This window comes from Centruroides sculpturatus, unplaced genomic scaffold, assembly GCF_000671375.1.
Source record: "Centruroides sculpturatus isolate CEXI.00-Female unplaced genomic scaffold, Cexi_2.0 scaffold565, whole genome shotgun sequence".
In the NCBI taxonomy this organism is placed as follows: Eukaryota; Metazoa; Arthropoda; class Arachnida; order Scorpiones; family Buthidae; genus Centruroides; species Centruroides sculpturatus.
In genome coordinates this window covers 442,986-464,231 of record NW_019384722.1, presented here as the reverse complement: position 1 = coordinate 464,231, position 21,246 = coordinate 442,986, and the positions used below count along the sequence as shown (strand labels likewise).

At 31.7% G+C, this 21,246-nt stretch overlaps 1 protein-coding gene across 1 annotated transcript; it reads right to left on the bottom strand.

Moving 5' to 3' along the window:
* Positions 1–6,492: 6,492 nt before the first annotated feature.
* LOC111628040 (target of rapamycin complex subunit lst8-like) lies at positions 6,493–18,601 on the bottom strand. Its single transcript, XM_023371766.1, has 8 exons — positions 18,293–18,601; positions 15,818–15,869; positions 15,567–15,729; positions 15,299–15,470; positions 13,802–13,879; positions 9,289–9,413; positions 6,894–7,108; positions 6,493–6,807 (listed from the first exon to the last, which is right to left on the bottom strand). The coding sequence occupies exons 1-8, from the start codon at positions 18,413–18,415 to the stop codon at positions 6,701–6,703; spliced, it is 1,035 nt and encodes a 344-aa protein (XP_023227534.1). The 5' UTR covers positions 18,416–18,601; the 3' UTR covers positions 6,493–6,700.
* Positions 18,602–21,246: the final 2,645 nt, after the last annotated feature.

The following is a 21,246-nucleotide window of genomic DNA, read 5'->3' as shown; positions in this document are numbered from 1 at the left end:
GTCAGCCCTTTCATAAAACTTATTCGACTTGTACGTGAAAAACGGTAAAGTATAAAACGTTTTTTCTATTCTTCCGGCGACTAGGCTAGATATTTATTGGTCAAAAGTACTTGGCTATTGTAACTCGATTACACGATAAATATCACAATGAACATTTTTGATTGAGTGCAATACTGTCGGACATACACGCATTGTTTGCTATCCTGAGACACGTTCTAAGGCGTCATAATTGCATAGGGCACGAACTTCGACGACAGAAAAAAACAAGAGGTCTCTGAGATTCGAACTCTGATCGCTTACCGTTACACCACGAGACCTCCGGATGAGTTGCTTCTCGAAAGCCCATTTATAAGCCAATCAGCGTACCAACGGACATTACTTGGTTCGTTCGTCACATGCAACGGAGATTTGAATGTCGCAAAAGAGTTACCGTCCTTCGTCGTAGATCGCGCGGGGCGGAACATCCTCGCCTTTCGCGTTAACTAACTAACTTGATGGGCGTCGTTTAAATATTCGGCTGAAATTCGTTAAGTATTTTCGATCGCACGCTGTCTTTCGTTGTGGTAATCGCGACGCTCTTCAACTGACACTTCGTGCAATGCAAGTGTGTGTATTGTGCTTCTGTCGTGCGAGCGCCGTGACCGCTTCCGATAAAAACAGTAGTACGCTTGAAACGAATTAACGATTCGACTATTTACACACCGATCACGGACAGCCATCGACAATTTACGATCCGTTTGCTTTCCACGCGACGAAACGAAACACGTTTATTAAATTCTTTTTCACCACAGATTTGTGACAACAGCTACGCTTTTTAACGAGAAAGTGTAGACGTAGAGATTTCCATTATCGGCAACAAGAGATGCGGCGATAATCGATAAGGCAATCTGCAATGCATTAATGTGACATGCAGGTCTGTATGATGGTTGGCACTCTGGGCTCTGAATCCAGTGATCCGAGTTCAAATCTCGGTGGAGCCTTTTCATCTTCTTCGCCCCTGTCATCGTTTATGCAATTGAAGGCGACAGCGACAGTAGAATTCAGAAACTTCTTTTGTTTTGAATTTAGAACAGAAACTCTGCTTCACACACCTGTGGCGAAGCAGTGTTTCGATATACAGTATTTACTCTACTTTTCCGATGCTTTCAACACGTTGCAAAGTTCTGACCCAATTAGCATTACTGTTTCGAATCAAAAGAATTACAAAATGTCTTACAGACGCTTACGTCACACTAAAATAGACATTTTCAATCAACCGCTCGTAAGAAAAGTTCGTGTCGGGAGTGGGATTCGAACCCACACCCACTATCGGAATGCACGCTCCCGTATTTACCTTCAGTCTTGTGTTTAGACCGCTCGACCATCTGACGTTATTCTGCGGTTACGGTTGATGCCTAATCAATGGTGAATATTCATTTCTCATTCGACCGACATTCTAGATCGAAGAGTATTTTTCCTCCATTATTTTGAATGCAGATAAAAAAAAACGTTTTCAATAAATTAACGAGCAATTATTTATTGTGACATTGTCACAATGCCGAGCTGCGATTTTTAAATATATTTTTTATTTATATCATTTATATGCTCTCCATCTGAAATTAGTAGTGGCTGGCACCTGTACGTCATACTTCTTTAACACCTTAACGTTTGTTTTTCTTTTTTACCCAGGCAACGCCAGGCTTCGACTCGTTCGATTTCATATTTATTTTCACTTCGCGGTCCTTCTCTGTTCTTTCTCCGTTATTTACGCGTGTAGGACATTTCATTGTTATCCACATTTGATATCATCACTTATCACATACTGCCATGACGCTCATGTGTCAAGAATTAACGCGATTGGCGAAGCGTAGTGACAGCGGGCCAATAGAGAGCGGGGTCGTTGCCATAATGCGGTTTGCGCGCCAATTTTCGTACGTGCGATAATCGAGCCGAATATTCGGCCACGCTCCTGGCCGAATATACTATTCGTTACAACACTAGAAATTATCCATTCTACAAGCGAAAAACAAACGAGTATTAAATATTGTAGAAATTAAGACAATATTAAAAAATGAAATGAAAATTTAATAACATAAAACGACCATTTTCTATCGTATTTAAGTATAAGAAAAATTCTAATCATTATTTTGTTGATTGTCATTAAAACTAATGAAAATATTCTAGAAGAAATTAATGACGAATAAACTCATTTATTCTAATTCATTAAAGGTCAGATTAATTATCAATATAATAATGTCATATGGGATGTAATGTATACTCATATGTAATATACAAAATTATAACGGGAAAAGACAGAATTCGAGTTTGCTTTAACAATTCGATTCGATTGACGAAAATTAACAATGAAAAGATTGAATGCACTTTTCCAAAATAAGTCAAAGGTTCGATTCTTCTCTTTGAAGAAACCACACGACGGTTGTTATCGAAATATTCGTTGTGGGAAAATTATCGCTGCTAACTGATTTAGTACCTAACAATGTTAAAAAAATACCTAAATCTAGAAAGATCAGGGACTAAACTTACCCAAAATAAAGGCAAAAACTACAGCAAAACTCCGAAAATACTCCAAACAATCGCATTGGAACAAAGCAACAGACAATTGTCGGAATTCTATTGTTGCGTCGCGACTCAATTTAATGCAAAAAATTTCGATTTCGGGGGCTTTTTGTCTGTAGTCTTTCACTCACGCCCACAGACACGAGGCGTAATCCATTTTGTTAGACGCTCATAAACTAAGTTGATTCCACTTAAATTGAGCAATGGTAGAAACTTCCGGAACTGTTGTTGGGCTGCAATTTGAACCTATTGTAGATCTATAAATGCCCACTGTCTGGCCTTCCTTAATCTCGAGAGCGCAGTTAGGTAGATGAAAGTCGAGATCAGATATGAAAAGATTAGGAGTATATACGAACTTCCGATGCAAGGCGGAAGCCACCTTATTTCCATTCAAAACATTTCCCCCGAAAGGAGTTAAACAGATGACATGAACGGTATGATGTACGGGGGCGAGACACTACAGTAGTAATTTGAGGTGGACAGCATATATTTTAAATTAAATAATTTTAAAATATGATTAACACGACAAACATGCAAACTTTAATTAAAATCTAATTAAAGTGTTTAAATCGCAGTAATGTTTTTTGGTTTAATAAAAATACGTAATAGACACTTAAAGGAGTTGTGACAGTTTTTCGGCAATAGAAAAATAAGTTTTGAGAACGATAAGGTTTAGGTGTGATCAGAGTTAAATAAAACTTTGGGCATAAACAGAAGAATTTAGTGAACTGTGCGGTGTTAATTTAATATCAATTATATTGTATTGTGTAACACGTGCGCTTAGAAGTAAGAATGCAGTATGCACTAGTACAGTAGATTCTTGAACAATGGGCAAAGCCATATTGATCAAGAATCTACTGTACAGTACTTGTTACATCATTCGATTTATTCCTTTATTTTAATACTAATAATTGTATTTCTGACGTAAGCATGATAAGCATGTATTTCTGACGTAAGCATGATTGGATGGACTTCTCCAGAGTTAATACATATGATAGTCGATAGCAGGCGCTCAAATCGCTTTACGTCGGGAAGAAGCCGTTTTATCCATTTGGAGGATAGTATTACTGTTTTCGAGCAGTTATATAACTTTCTTCCTACTGTTTCGTTGAGAAAAATCCTATTAAAAAATGTAATTACTAATATACTTTTTTTTCTAAACACACTGTATTTTTTTCTTTTTGGAAAAATTCAATAAAGTAATTAGAAATTACAGTCAAGGACGTGGCTAAATTAAATCGAAAATAAGTTTTTAAGAGAGATTAAAAAAAAAACATGGAAGAGTGACGAGTGGATAAAACCATTGAACACTGGTCGTGGATCCGGGCCTCGCCAGCGGACTGGTAACGTAGAGTTTTCCGGATTTTTTTCACTTGTAACACCTAAATAGGGGCCAGTTCCCTCTCAAAGTCCTCCCCGCAGATCGCCTGTGTCGCGTTGCCGTATGTAAATAAAATCAAACCAAAAAAGTTTTTTGCATAATCTATGTACTGTACACGACATATGTTCTTAATAAATAGGTGCATATGTATTTTTCTGTTATATTCTATTACATATATAAGATAGCATAATTGTGAAAACCATAGCTTATCCTCTGATGCATTTAAACAATAGAAATTTAAACTAGATAAAGGCAAATTTTATAAGTAATTTATTAATTTTAATACTACTAAAGTAAACAATTTTACTTGATTCGGTACAGTGAGAAACAGAATTTGGGATGAAATACAGTTTTGTATTTTTGACGTAGGAAATTACATTTCTTATGACATTCACATCGGGTCTACTTATTTTGGTAGTTTATAAGATATTCTGCACCAGCAAGATTTATTGATAGCCTACTGAGACTTTTGGATCCCAAAGCGCTCTGGTTGTATCACTGAAATCTTCATAAAGCAATAATGTAGCGTCTAATATGACAAACGTTTATTTACTTTCACACAGTGTGTACCACAATTACACGTACCTTACAAAAAAAAACAGTAATTTCGATACGACGGCCGGGGGACCGAGCGGTCAAAGTAGCAGCCTACCTCTTTGGGGGACCCGGCGTCGAATCCGGACGGGCCGAAAAATTCCCCAGGAAATTTTTTGGGGGGGTGATCCGACCGGATATGCCGGCTCCCGTTCCGTTGTGGGCCTGGCCGAACCCATAATGGGCGAAAAGTTGTTTGGAAACCGATTTATTTATTCTCAAACCGAAACAATCCGTTTCCGACCACCAAAACATTTTTTTAAACCTTTTTACATGTATTTCTTGCATAAAATTGCCTACAAATGCAATATATTATCTATATTTATTCTATTTATAGGCATATAATTAACAGATGAATAGACATCTTACTTAAAAATGAATTATTTTATATAAAAAAAATTAATATTGTAAGATTGAGATGGAATTATGAAAAAAATAAAACATAAGGGGACTTAAAATTTGATATTTTCCCATAGAGAGAAGTGCTATTATTAGTAGTAATTGAACTTTCTGTAATGCCTAAGTATATAGCCTAAAAAACATTACTGTTTGCATTTATAAATTCATTACTCACATGACACATGAAAACATCATATTGTTTGGATATTATTATTTTGGAAAGGATACTTATGATACAGGGTTGAAGACTAAAATCACCTCTCGCAAGGACCGAGGAGGGAATTACCTTAGCGACGAAAATGTGGCTACTCAATGTCTGGGATGGAAGGCTTTTAATATTTTTTATAGAGCCGAGGATACTGAAGGCATCAATCAATGTTTAATAGGCTATGTCTTTGTTTTGATTATCGTTCTTCTGATTTTTCAGGTCAGTCTTTTACTTACATTTTAATTTATTTGTTTAAAATACTTATTATAAAATTTTTTGCTTTTATTTGATCTAAATTGGGCTCTATATCCTCCTGGCGCTTTTTCGGTGTCTTGTGATATTCAGTATTTTTTAACGTAATGTGTTTCTGTTAAAATTTTTGTGGCATAATGGTGGCTTTTCACAACCATTTGAAAGTCCTTTAAGATATACGAATATCAAGGTTCTATTTTAGTTATTAATAACATAGATAGTCTTCGATGTTATGTAATTATAATCTATGCTTTCCATCCAAAACATATTACCATTTTTACATTCCTTCAGCACATTTCTTCTTGATACTGGCTTTAGTAAACAGACAATGCAGAAGACGTACGAACAATCTTTTTACTTCCTCTTTAGGGGAATTTTTACCATACAAAAGAATCAATATTGATAGTCTAAAAAAAAATTACGAAATCATTCTAGAACGTTGTGGCGCCGATGGAAACCTCCGAACTCTGTATCTATACCATATTACAATTAATAATAATATTAAATTACATTATTTTCATTTACATCCCGAAACACAGTATCAACCGCTAAGTATTAGAAATACGAATACAGTAGAGCGTCGATTATCCGAATCAATTGGGGAATGGGGTTGTTCGGAAGATCGATGTTTCGGATAACCGATTATGTACGAAAAAATATATTAATTTATCCCATCTTGACATTTTTCTCCGTTGCGTGTCGCTTCGCGTTGAATTTTCGTCGATGTTAAGCCTAATGAAGACTATTATATCGTTAAAAATTATTTTTTTTTATTTTGTACGAACAAAATAAATATATTGAAAAATATAAAAACAATAAAAATTTATACTTCAGAAGTTAATTTAGTATCAAAAACGTAAAATATTTGAGTGGCCCAAGACATAGCCAAAGATTGCAGCGCCACAGCACTGGCGAAAATTTAAATTTGCCGACTGGAATTCTTTCGGATGATTGACTTTCGGATAATCGACGCTCTACTGTATTAAACTTTATATATGCAATCCCTTCTTTAAACCATTTTACCACGAAGTTTTTACGACTCCCTTTTATAATATATGGTGCAAAGCAAATCCCTGAATGGGCAAAATCTAAAATCATGAAATTCATTTATACTTTCTAGTATATTTTAATATTCGAAACTTCGTATTCTAGATTTACATACCAAAATGTACGAAATTGCAGTTATGAACAATCAAAATACATCTTTGACTTAATGCCTTATAAGATACATTACGTCCAAAAGCTGTTAACATTTCGTTATATAATTATATTTACATAAATCTTCGATGTTTTTTAATAAACATCATTAATTAATCTCTGAATGCTAAAGCAGTTAAAGCTTTCTGATGACCGCTATACTCGCGTTTCATTTCTCCAGTCGATACACTCCACAATCTTGCCAGATTATCGGAAGATGCTACAAATACGAATAAATAATCAAGAAGAAGAAAAAAAACCGATAGTAAATTAACAAATTATATTCTTTCCAATAACTTGGCTTACCCGTAATGGCGTACTGAGAATCTGCACTGAATGCCACGTCCCATACCCATCGTTGATTTACGTCTTTTAATTCCACCATGGGAGTCACTTCAGTGGTTTTCCAATTGTGTATCAATATTTCTTGACTTGAAGTATCTTTTTGGCTCATCAGCAATTGTAAATCGGCCGTTCTCCAGATTTTCCCTGTGGAATCTGCCGATGTAGTTACCAGCAATCTATAAGAAATGTTTTTAAAATAAATTGTCAGAAATTGGACAACACTACAACGCTCTGGCTTCGTGCACTGCTGGAGAGGGACCTCCATTTTTTATCGGTCCATTGTTTTATGTTCTCTTGCATCAAGTATTATTTATTACTGTTTATTTGAAACTGTATCATCTGTCAAAGATATTACTCTTCCTCCTGACTTTTAATGGCATCTGTTTTTTAGTTTTCTATTGAATATGCCTTGTATAATTTATTATGTGCATCAAATTAACCTTTTGTACTCGGCCCAAATCATACTGTATGTAGTTTTAACTTTCAGTTATGGTTGCCATACGTCCTTATTTAGTATGGACAGACCGTATTTTTCAACTGATTGAACAGTTAATAGTTAAATCATAATCACCTACATTTAAATCTGACAAAAGGTGTTAAATAATTATTATTGTATTTATTGGCTAGATGGCAAAGTTGTATATGCAAATGTAACGTAATTTCTCGAGTCACACGATTAACGTAACTCAAGAGACAACATTTGTTATGACTTTATCCATACTGCACTAGTGTTTGACGTAAAAAAATTCAAATTCCACTCAGATATTAACTTTTTAATATTCAAATTGTAATTATTATGTCAAAATCAAAACTGGAAGAAATAATAAATAAATGCTCGTTTTATTATGTGTTTTGATATGGTCATAATGCCAGGCTGCAATTTTTTATCATATATATGCTTTCCACCTGAAATTAGTAGTGTCCTGCTCCTGTATACCATACTTTTTCTGTTGGCAATAGAGTCATGCCGATCATCTAATTAACTCCTTTCGGGGGGAGCATTTTTTAAAATTGAAATAACGTGACTTACGGCTTGCATCAGAAGTTCATATATACTGCTCCTGCTCCTAATCTTTCCATATCTGGTCTTGTCTTTCATCTATCTAACTCCATTCTTGAGATTAAGGAGAGAAAGCAGACAAGACTACAATGGGAATTTATAGGTGTACAATTTTTTCAAATTGCACCCTAATGAAAACTGTACAGACTTTTGCAGCAAAAAGTTTATGGAACAAATGTTTTCAGTTTATGTTATAAACCTGTCTCAGGTTTCAAACTACAAAATTAATAGTTTGAAACCTGAGGCAGGTTTATAAAATAGACCGAAAACGTTTGTTCCGAAAACTCCTTTTGCCGGAGAAGTGTGTATAGTTTTCATTTTATTCTACGAAAGATAAATCCTAAGGTGTTAAAAATAGCATAATTAATACAGATTTGCATTGCAAAGAAAAGAAAAATTTTGATCATAAACCAAACTGTGATAAAGTTTTTAAACTTTAAAGAAATTGTCACTATACTAAATGTTTTTGGAAATCAGATTGTGCATTTAAAATAACTTTAGATGCATTTATTTAAAAGTATTATCTAATTATCTAAATTATATAAAGTGTCTATAATCATTCTATCAAATTTTGAGAGTTTGTTCAGTTTCAAAAGAAGTTATTCTTCATTTAAAATTGGAAGGTTATAAAATTATAGTGTAATAAACTAGAAGGCTATAATGATTGAGTTTAGGTTCACTAATATAAGAGAATGTAAATTGTATCCAAATATAAGATAAGAACATCATTTTTTGAATATGAGAATAAATATAGGATCCAGATGAATGTCCAAGAACTTTTTATTAAATGTAAATACTATCGGCCAACTTTAAGCGACCTATTTGTCTTTTCATAATGGCAATGCCGCTGGAGGATGTTTCAAACCAATTTGCATTATTTCAGAGGCGTAGCCTCAATTAAAAAGTTGTTTCTGGATGAAGATTGTATGTCGCTGGTGACTGAAGACTGATGTCTGAAGACTTTTTGTATCTTTTGTATTTTTATATTTTGTTAAATAAATATAAGAGCTGACTAAAGTTATTCTGTAAGAAATCTACTAAATTGTTGAGATTGCATCACGAAATTCTAGTAAAATTAATTTAAGTATTACTATTTTCATTATTCAAAGTACGTATAATATCTTGTATATACATCAAATAAGAAAAAAAAGAAGCAAAAATATTCTCAAAAGAATCAATAATATCAAATTAAATGCTTCAAATGGATAACATTGATGTGAATTATTTTGGATTAAAACTAAAAAGAAAAATTAAAATCCTCAATTTTTCAATATATTAAATAAATTATGCACTTACGTGGAATCTGGACTAAATTTACATTTTAATGCGTAACGCTTATGGGCTTGAAGTTTTAACTGTCTTAATGGCTGAGGAGTTTTTCCATCTTCTGTTGTAGCAACACTAAACAGATAGCAGTAACCCTACAAAAATATAAGGAAACATTTTTTATTTATAATTTTAAATAATTAAATACTTTCACTTAGCAAATTAATTTTTTGTACGGGTACTGTAGCTGAATTTTCTTTATAAACAGTAAAAGGTCTATGAGGTGGGGAATAATTCAAAATTATAAGATGTGCTTTAATGGACTATATGAACAATTGTTACATAGCATTTGAATTATCTCACTCATCTTCGAGAATGTTAATAAAAAAATTTATTTACAAATATTTCAAGCTATGTCACAAAGCAAATGGTAGCGATCTCCCTGAATGAAGAACACTTTGCTATGGGAGTTTAAAGAAAATTCAGTTCTTCTGGAATTAAAAAATTAATAATAAGGGCAGATTATTAAGTGATAAAATAAATTAAAGTACGAGATGATGTTTTTTTGATACAGTTACCTACAGAGCATTTTAGCCATTTCCAAGAATTCGCTAAGTTATCCGAGTCTCTATAATTGATTACACTAGTTACTAAGCTTCTCTTGTAGTACATCCATATAGACTTGGCAGTGAGGTAATTGGCTCCAGACTAAAGAGGTTTAAGCACTTCTTTGTCCCATACCGTGTTAAAATCCTGTCCAGTAGTGTTTATGTTAGGTTGGTTCCTGCTGTCATTCATATGTTCATTTGGTGTTACTTGTTACCCAAATATATTCTGAAGGGCAAACATATTCTAAATATAACAAACAGGCAAAAATTTCTAATATCCTCCCATCTAGGTTGATGTAACTATTGAAGTCCACTTACAACATTCAACAATAATGCATTCAAATTTATATTATTTCACAGACATCTATCAGGTTGCTTTATCCTCCTACCGAGTTTTGTAAACATTGGTTTGCTGGGTTTCAGGAAAATTCTTTCTCAGGATCTTCAACCAGTTGGATTTCTGAAGCTTTGTTTAAATGAAGAAACTTCTAAAGGGTAGAGACTCTGAAGGACACACTAATTATTTCTCCTTTACTAAGTCTTAGTTCTTGCACAACTTATCCCATCAGCACCAGGCAATAACTCAATTATCAACTGACGTCACATTAATCTCTTGCCCTGTACAATATAACCAACTTCAACATTGTCTTTATTACTATTCTTCCTTGGTTTGAAAGACAATAGGACTCCTAATATTCTATTCAAAATCTTTTGAATAATCCATGAACATCTTGCACCTAACATAACCTGCATTTTAGATAATTTATGTCAATGTTGACATTAATTCATGTATAATTTCCTACAGAAAATATGTAGGAGTCAATGCTTTTAAATCTAGATCAGCAGACGTGACTAAGAGGCCTCTTATGAAACTCTCATTATTTTACAAGCAAGTCAGGAAGCAATAGTGTCTACAAGCATGGTGGAAGAAAGCAAGATGTTCCATTGCACATTATTCATGACTTCATGTATAAACAGAGGGAAAACAAATACCAACAAAATCTTTAGATATTTTTTAATCTTAATTTTTAAACATTTCTTTAAATATCTGGAATTAACACCTTAATCACACATTTAATTTTTTGTATATAAGAAATCAAATACAAATTAAAAGTAATAAACAATTTTTAAAATGGTTTACTTGATATTTTTTTAATATAATATTAACCAAAGTATTTGTAAACTTTATCTTTTTTCTTGTTTTTTTCCTTTGTACATTAATTTCACTGATATTCATATTAATGCCAAGTACACAAATTATTATACATATTTTAATTATATATTTTATTACCTTTTCTAGTAAAGGCCAATTTAATTGCATTTGGACTCTTCTAAATACTTTGTTTATTATTTTAAAGTTAAAGTTTTGTTACCAATTTGCATACTATGGAAACACAAGATAAAGGAAAGTGAAGTCTTTATCATGTGCCCAACCCCCAAAATAAAGCTTTTTTTTAAATTTTTGGCTGTATTACATGCTAAAAATGCCTACAAATGCAATGTAATATTGTATATAATATAATAAATTTTTGTTATTTAAATTTCACTTAAGCACTTTTAAAAACAAATTCTTGGATGCCATTTATATTATGTGAATGTCAATTAATGTGATTTTAATTAATTGGATTTAAATTCAACTGCAGCACATCCCAAAAAATGGTAGTGGTATCTTTCTCGCATGTGCATCGAAATCTAATTTAACCACCAATGTCATTGACGATTCATGTCACAATCTCTAATGATCGGTGTAACTAACTGTCGAATCAGTAATCCTGTTGCTGATTGATTGGGTTGTCAACTTTCTTTAACATAGGAAGTGTAGGGAATTGACAGTCTGTTATCTGTAGATAACCTCTCTAATCTGTAGTCGGCTTTTGCCAAGTAGCTTGTTCAGCAATTGGGGCAAACATGAGTTCAAAATTCTGTGTGTGAACTAATTTGTTCGAAAAGTGAATCATTTGATAACAGAGATTTGACTGTAAATCCAAATATGGATTTGGTTTGTATTGTTCCTTCTCTATCAGTTGTTTTTTTTTATTTATTATAAAATGATGATTTTCTACAAGACTGTTTCCAACCTGAAAAGTTTTGTCTCCTGGTTTAATTTTTCTTTATGTGGAAACTGCTTGTGATTTAAGGTGATATAGTGCATTCTAGTGGCGTGCCGTGATATTTGACGATAGGGAAGCTGTGTTTCTGTAAGAAGCTGACTTCCAACGTACATAAAAATAACATATGATACGAAACATACATAAAAATAACTTAAAGAACCGTACATAAAAATAACATAAAATCTTCTTTACTTTTTAAATCTTATAACAATTCACTTAGTCAAATAGCTCCCTACGAGTGGCTAATGGATGGAATCAGATATGGTCCTGGTAGATGCATGCATGTGGGCTGCCAAATCCTTAGGGTGCCGATACTGGTCAATGTCAAATGCCTCTTTTGTCACATCACTAGTATACCTCAAAGGACACACCAGTAAACTCCTATCGGTGGATTAAGTTATAAATCTACTCATGATTTGCATAATGAGACGAGGGCAGCCAAATATCTAGCAGGCAGGCGGTTAACAGTCCAGAACCGGTCCTGGATAGAATCATTAGAAGCGTTGTATGTGTAGCTTCTACCGTGAGGTTGGTGCTCTGTAAAGCGCATGCGCGAATGCCTATAATCTGGCTGTTTTACACCATTCAAATATTTTTGTCGTGGAAGCTGTCCCGTATTCGACAATATGGCGCTTCCATTGGGAATATACATATACAAATTTATATTCGGATATACAATAGCAATAGGAAACAATATGGGTAACAAAGAAAAATGATGGAAATGCAAGTTTTCCTTTATTTTGATTTGACTGATTAGAACATCTAAATACCATGCATATAACCATTGCCAGAATGCAAAAATTGGTTATTTTCACTAATTTTATACTGTACGGTAACCAAATATATGAACTGACCATGGGCGGTTGTTTATAAGTGATGTCATGCACAAATCGGTGGTTTTTCTGATCCAGAAATGGAACATCTTGTTTTCTCCCACCATGGCTGCAAGTAACTCTAGCCTAGAAATACCTTTTTTCTTTTGTCAGAAGGTGAGATTCCAACTCTAGCTTATTAAGATTAAGATGTAAAAATGGGAGATATTTCATTTTTAACTCCCTAAACAATGATAAAAGAAATTATTTTGAAAAAGCAATGATAATGTTAAAAATTTTACAGGTAGATTTTGTTCATTGACATTATACTAATTACTTAAAATAATATACAATATTATTATATTTTACGGTTAATATGATAAAGAAAAGAAAGTTTTTATTAACTATAATTAAATGCTGGTTTAGCACAACGGGTTAAAACAATTTTTCCCATTACTAATAAGCATAGTCAAAATATCAGAAAAGTTAAGGTCAACTGGTTACAAGACTTCTCAATTAGCATGATTATCATTTCCTAAATAAATAATTGCCTTGAGTCAGGATAAACTTGAAATAAGTAAACATTGGCCCATAGCATATAGATAAGATATTGCCTGATTTTTAAAATAGTTTTACTAATTTTAATGAAATAGTTCCTAAACACGGAATAGAGGATGGTAAATATCAAAAGACAGTTTTAGAATGTGCATCAGTTAAATTATATTACTACTTTTCTAAAATTTTGCAGCTGATTATAAAAGAACAGAATAAGGAAAATAAATGGTCATATATAAAATATTGTAAAATCAAATTTGAATTACAAGTTTTCAAATTTATCTAAAAAAAAACATTGTTTACATATAAACAATAACTTTTAATGCTTTATAAGTACATTTTTAGTAAATTAACTCAACTTATTTTAAAATTTAATTATTACATATTACATCTAAGACAGATTTATTCTTTTATACTATATTATCATTTTCTTATTACAAATATTTTTATCACTTACTTTATTGTCAACAGCAGCCACATATATACCTTCAGAATCAATGTGTATGTTTTGTATGGATACATCTGTTTCTGTTGACTGTAAAAATTTTTTTTTGTAATTATAATATGTAGTAAACATTATAAAAGTGCATATTTTATATAATGAATAAACAGAACAATAATATTTACAAAAGAGAATTCTATAATAATAACAATAATCTCAATGACATATACTTTAACTTGTGATTATTTTGAATTTCTTAGATTTATATTATAACAAGTAGTTTCATTGATTTAATAATGTTTTAAAAATAACAAATAAATATTCATATATTTAAAAAAAATCAATAATTAATTTAATTAAATTTAATAATCAATATCATAACAGTACATAAAATACTATGAAAGAAATGTTTTACTATTTAGAGTTTAGTAGTTGTATATCAGAAATAAAGTAATACAGTCAACCCCCCATAACACCGTTGATAATTCCATTTTATATGAATTCTATGTTGTACGAGTCACTTAGATTTTACAAATACGTGAGCTGTTCACAGTCCGGCACACGTATTTGTAAAATCTAAGTGACTCGTACAACATGGAATTCATATAAAACGGAATTATCAACGGTGTTATAGGGGGGTTGACTGTACATTGCTTCCATTATCATCTTTGCTGTAAACAGGGATACTTTAATTTGAATCATCTATATATTTTGCTAGAGCTGTACTATATTTGTTTTTATTAATATAATATTGGTGTTCCCGGAGTCTTTGCAACAAGGATCTTTATGTCAGATTTCTATTGAATCTGATGTAATAAAGAGGTATGGAATACATTGCTACATTAGTGTTTACCATAGAAGAGGACCTTAAAAAGCTATATAGTTGACCATAGGAACACATCCACAAACAAAAACACAAAATCATAAATATATAGTAGTAAATTTCAACCCCAGACTGAGTACAACTTACAGTGTCATAGTCAAGCAATTAAACACAATCCAACTATATACAAACTATTCACCAATGATAAGGATAAGAGAGAAGACAGCAAATCCCTTGAAGTGTATTCTATACTGCATTATGCTCAACAAATAGATCCTTGAGCCTTTGGGTCAAGGAACACCATCAAGATATTAATAAAAACAGATATAGTACAGCTCTAGCAAAATATGCAAGTGAACAAGGGATGTCTCCATGAAGGGGAGAGGCAAAGTTGATATTTCATTGGAATTTTAATTAAAATAAGTGATAAGAAAAAGATTCTTTCTCACTAAAGCTTCAAAATATAATAATCCAGCAAATGCATATATTTCAAAAAACTAATTAGAAAATCTTCATTACTAATTTTAAATATGTGGAAGCTAAAACTTTATAATAGTTTCTTGAAATGATTTGAATTCATTAACAGTAATGAATGCAAATTATTGATGAAACTAGTGTATATGTTATTTTGTTTAAATATTAATTTTTATAATACAAATACAATAATATATAAAAATAAAAAAAAATACTTTATAAAATATTGATTTAGATTGCGGATCATTTTGTTGCATTCTCAAATCCCAAACATGAATTGTTCCACTTTGATCACCAATGTAAACTTCTATTTGGTTGGGATGAAGGTAAGCAGCATTGATGGGTTGATGAGTGTTGTACAGCTTTTGACACTGAAGATTTCTTGAACTAGAAATTTAAAGAATATATTAGGCTATAGAATAACTCCATACTGGCCCCGAAACAAAGAAATGAAAACAAGATACACAATGAAATCTATGTTACCGTAAATCCCATATTCTAGCCATGCAGTCTTCACCCCCAGTGTACATCCAACGTCCCTCTTCCTGAAATCCAACTGATGTCACATTTTTTGATACACCTTCGTAATTAACAACTGGATTTGGATTATTAGAATTAATATCATACATTCGAATGTGTTGGTAACCTGCGATATAATTGTATTATATTAAAAATATGTTTATAAAAATTTCAATTATAAATACAATGTACCAATATTAAAAAGAGATACATACTTGCAGCCGCTAATAGTTGTCTGTCAGGTGTAATTTCTAATGCATTAACTTGCTAAAATTAGTGAAGGAATATAAAAATAATAGATAATTCCCTGTTCTGTTCCAGGATGTCCATAGTAAGTTGATTTGATCATGAGTCAAACATAAAAAAATAATAGAGTTTCAAGAATTCTTATAAACCTATATAAATACAATATATGTATATATATTGTAAGCAGTTACTGTATTTAAGTATGTAATACAGTAGAAATCATGTTTAGGTATATCACAATGCTTCGTGTTAATGTACAGTACGTACATTTAACTTAAACTCCTTTTTAGCATTCAAAAGACATTATGATGCAGCATTAAAATGAATAGTAACTGTACATGTTTGTTGAAAATGGAACAGATAATGCTATTTTATGTTATTTGTATTGTTTTTATGACTCATTACTTAACAAAATTGATTATTTTAAAATTTTTTCCTCCATTAAAACAAACTTAAAAGTTGATTTCAAGCTGAAACAAATCTTACAATTAATGATATGTGGCGGCATTATCTTTACTAAGTAACACTAAGTAAGTAAGGATATCATCTGAGTAGTAGTTGAATACCTGGCATAAGTTCTTGAGAACAAGAATTTTTTGCAATCAAATGTTTTCGATTCTTGTATTCAAATACTTACATCTTTAATTGGAGTCCCTATGGATTAATTTAAACCCAGTAATGAAGTGTTTNAAAATACAGGATACGAAAGTCATTTTAATTATTAAAATGAAAATATAAGCTATTGATTATTTAAATATTGCAATAAATAAATTTGGCACATCGCAAATTACTTTAAAATATTACAAACAAGATTAATTTGATGGAGTAGATAACGTAAGAAACCGGTTTATTTACAATGATTTACTTTATGCATCTCATAGCGTAAACAATAAAAACGATTGTCCTAAATTTAAAAGCTTTCAAATAAATCTTGAAAGTAATATGGCCTTGATATAAAAAAAAACGGAATTTGTTCATACATCTGTACTTTTTTTTTGCAGAAATTAATCCAAATCTCACGCTTACGGAAGAAATTCGGGAGACAATTCACAAATTATATAATACTTTTTCTTTTACAGTTCTACGTTCCCCCTTTTACAAAATTATCACGAAACAATTAATTAGATAGAGAAATTTAATTTCCAAAATTAAGATTCTATACTTAATTATAAATATAGAGAAGGGGGGTTCAAAAGTAGGTATACAGTTGTGAATCTGAGAAATACAGATGTATCGTGCAGTTCATTATTATTTTGTATTCCTTATTGAGATTTACGCTTAAGAATTAATATTTTTTCTTCTGTTTTTCTATAATAAAAACTGTATGTACTGTACTTTTGAATAATCATACTTTTAGTAAAGTTATTTATCATACAGCTTCAATGAAAAATTGCTATATAGAATCTACATAGTTCAATCACAATGGCTCTCTAAAATGTACATTTAAATATCTTAATACTGTATTATCCAATATCTCAATATGCTATTATATAGTTAAAGATGCCATTTCCAGGAAAGTAATCTTAAGTTTATGGGAAGTAGGACGGCTCGCTATACGACAATGCTTCAACAACCAATTAGATCATAAAAATGGGACTTTACTTTGCCTAATAAAACCTGCCTAAAACGGACTCGCCATAAAACTAAAACAGGCGTAAACGGAAAATTCAACTCGGTGTTGTCGCCTTACGTTTTAGACAGGTTTTACTGTATAATAATTTCAGTTTTCTGCTATAATTTCCGCTTCTGACCTTCCATCGCTTCGAAAATGAATTTATTACGTCAGATTAAGCGCAATGAATTTTTATTACCGAAATCTTATTCGCTTGATAAACCATGTTTTTTAAATGGCGAATATTAAAATCTTATTCATAAACAGAAACAGCAAACAATTCTTTAAAAACTGTTGCGATTTGTGTCATTTTTCTTGCATGGATACATTCTTTTTGGGAAAAGAAATACCTTCCGAGGTGTACGGTTACTTCCTATTACAAAAAATGATGCTAATTTTTATGAACTTCCTATTTAATTATGACATTATTAAGAATAATGAATGACAATTTAAAAATAAGTACAAGTATATTTTTTAAATTCATAATATTTAAACTTTATCAAACTTATATCGTTTATAAACGATTTTCTAACCGACATTGTTTTGTGTTTGTTTGTACGAGACAACGCGACACGTGTCCCCTCCCCGGGAAGGATTTCTCTACGGTAAACTGGCCCCTATTCGGGTGTTACAGATGTGGAGAAAACCCAGAAAGCTCCACGTGGCCTGGTGAGGGGTGAACCCACGACCAAACTCCCAGTGTTCGGGGAACAGAGCCGCCTGGCCACCAGTGGGCCGGTCCTTTGAATTTTTGTTCCTATGGGCATGCTCTACAGCTGTGTTAAAGCCTCATTCACGGCTACAATTGTACCTACATTTTTAAAAAGGATACAGAATCAGAATGCTGTACACTTCCCTGACATTGTCCACTATGAGCTTGCCAAAATCGAATAGTGTGATCATAACCACCAGTGGCCAGGATCACCTGTTCCGTATCTGGATCGTCCGAACCCATTATAATAAGTGTTAAGTTACTTTATAAGTCTTAAACATTAACAATATTAAGCAGGTTATTATTAGATTTTTGCTGTTTTTCTTCCGCTACGAAACTTAGTAAAAATTCGACCAACTCCTCACTAACTCATCCCAGCTGGAATGTTTACATTTTCATGCGACGTTACGCCATCTGTCGACTCTTGTAAAATAAATACAATATTTGAGAATAAAAATTTAAATTTTAAAACCGAAAAGTTATTACAAATAGAACTAGAATTTTTTGCAATCAAATGTTTTCGATTCTTGTATTCAAATACTTACATCTTTAATTGGAGTCCCTATGGATTAATTTAAACCCAGTAATGAAGTGTTTCTTATGTATGTAAATGTGGTTTTACTGTAAAAAAATGAACGTAACTGTATACAATAAAGGTCAATTTGAAAGAGAAAATTCATTTTACAATAGTTGAAGATTTACCTAAAAGCAAGTGTCGAGGACTGCTTTAATGATTTCTATAAATGAGGAAGAATTCTAGAAAAATATGGCGCGAAATTAAAATTTGTGAGGGAATTGGAGAGAAACTTTACAGTTAGTCTGATCAGCATGCATATAGTTTATGATCACTTTGCAGGATAACAGGAAATCCTTGTTAATTCAAACTCAGATAGTTCGAAATCCCATTAGTTCATAACTGTACTTTTGTCCTGACTGGGGATAGAGATTTAAACATTAAAAAATTTGGTTAGTTCAAAATATGGCTAATTCTTTTTACCTCTTTGTCCTTACTTTTACATTTCTATGAGTGTATATTGTCTACTTGGACTTTGGTTTATTAATAAGACTTATTATACTGGTGAAATTTCTGATTAGCAAAGAGGCGATATCTTAGTCAAAAGTCCTTCAGTTCCAAAACACACAAAAAGAGTGTATGGGTAAAAATAAAAATATTTTGTTTTGACTTTTGACTAGATATCCTCTCTGCTAATCAGAATATTCACCAACATAAGTCCTATTAATAAACAAAGTCCAAGTAGACAATATATACACAGAAATGCAAAATAGGGCTACTTTGCAATTTGAAGTGAAAATTCTGTCCGAACTGTGACACGTGTACATTAGCTCGTTTGTTTAGATTGAAATGCCTTCGTGCTATAAGAGAACAATAGACCAAGAACAACTCTAATCTGGTCAATATGACATTGCTTTTACAGTAATACCTTACATATGGATTACCCCTTTTTTCTCTTATTTTATAAAATATGGCTGGGTTTCAGGATTGCAAGACTGGGTTACGAGTAGAAGATTGAGCACTACTTTTTGGGCCACTTTAAAAATAATTTGGGCTAAATTTTGGGTTTTATAAGAAGCTTTACTTCNGTTTTGTGTCTCAGTAACAATTGATACTACAAATTTTATATGTAAGCTATGTTTGTAAGGATTGTAACACACATTAAAACCTTTCAAATTCATGAAATCATCAAAAATCATTATTTTTCCTATTAAATACACATTAAGCACATTAGAAACTTTCTTAAAAATATAAAATCATGATTTTTCTATAATAATTTTTTATAACATCACATTTTTTATTTATATAATTTTTTTCATTTTCATATTTATAAATATTAATTTTATAATTTTTAAAACATGAAAAAATAAATATGAATGTGAAACTTATAAATACAGTATGAAACTACTATTAAACACATGCGTGTCTGCATAATGAATGTGACCAATAGGAGTGCGACAGGATCTCAGGCTCTAGTCGCTTGTGTTCTTATTCCTTCTCAGTTCACTTTGATTGAAATCTTGGGAGATCAATAATCTTTCTTGATAATCTTTCTTTGACTTCTTTTTCTCTATTCACTGCTGAAACGCACTAGAGAATCCAATCTTTCCAACCTACCTCGTCAGAGTTCCAGCCAAGAATGACCATCGTTCATACACATTGCCCTCAGGGCCACATTCCTCTCTTTTGTTCCAAGGGATTAGTCACCACCACCCAAGAAAAAAAAAGGTTGAGAAGAAAATTTCTAGAAGGCGCAAACAATAGACAAAGGAAAGAAAGGAAAGTATATAGAAATTAAAATAAAATATTTATTTACTATGACGTACAGCCACACTTTTATATGACAAGCTTATTATGGCACTGACCATATACATCATTAATTTTTTTAAACTCAATTACATATTATAGTTAATTTTTAATAGTGCAAACATCTTAAACTTTTTAGTTATATATTAAAGCCAAATGCTTGCTGGATTATGTTAGTCTATATTACTACTACTAACTTATTATTAAATGCTAAATAATTTGGCAGATGTTAGATGCCATCTCTTGCTAAACTATAATGACTATAATTAAATTAATATTTTAATAATTAATTTAGAAGGTTTTGAAAGAAAAGAATTGGCTCAAAGTGAGACTTGAACTTGCAACTTCTGCTTACCGTATGGTCGCGTTGTCGGTTATGCTTCCCAGACCTTCGTCCTATCCTCACTTCCAGAACTTATTAATTCAATAGGTGCTGTAAGCAACTGAGTATGGTTATATCCAAATTTAATTGACTCATTCCTAACTTATGCATAAATCTTCCAAGTCTTTTCCATTTCCAACATTAATAAAATAATATTTAAAGGATTAGAAACATTAATTAATTATTATATTCATTTCTTCAAAGAATACATACATATCTTGGCTTAATATATAATACATAATGTTCAATATAGTAAATTATATATTACAGAATTATTTCAAACAAATTAAGGCATCTTTGATTAAAAAGAATTTTTAACAAAAAGTTACAGAAAATATTAAAATTGTAATATTTTGATTGTAAAATAAAATT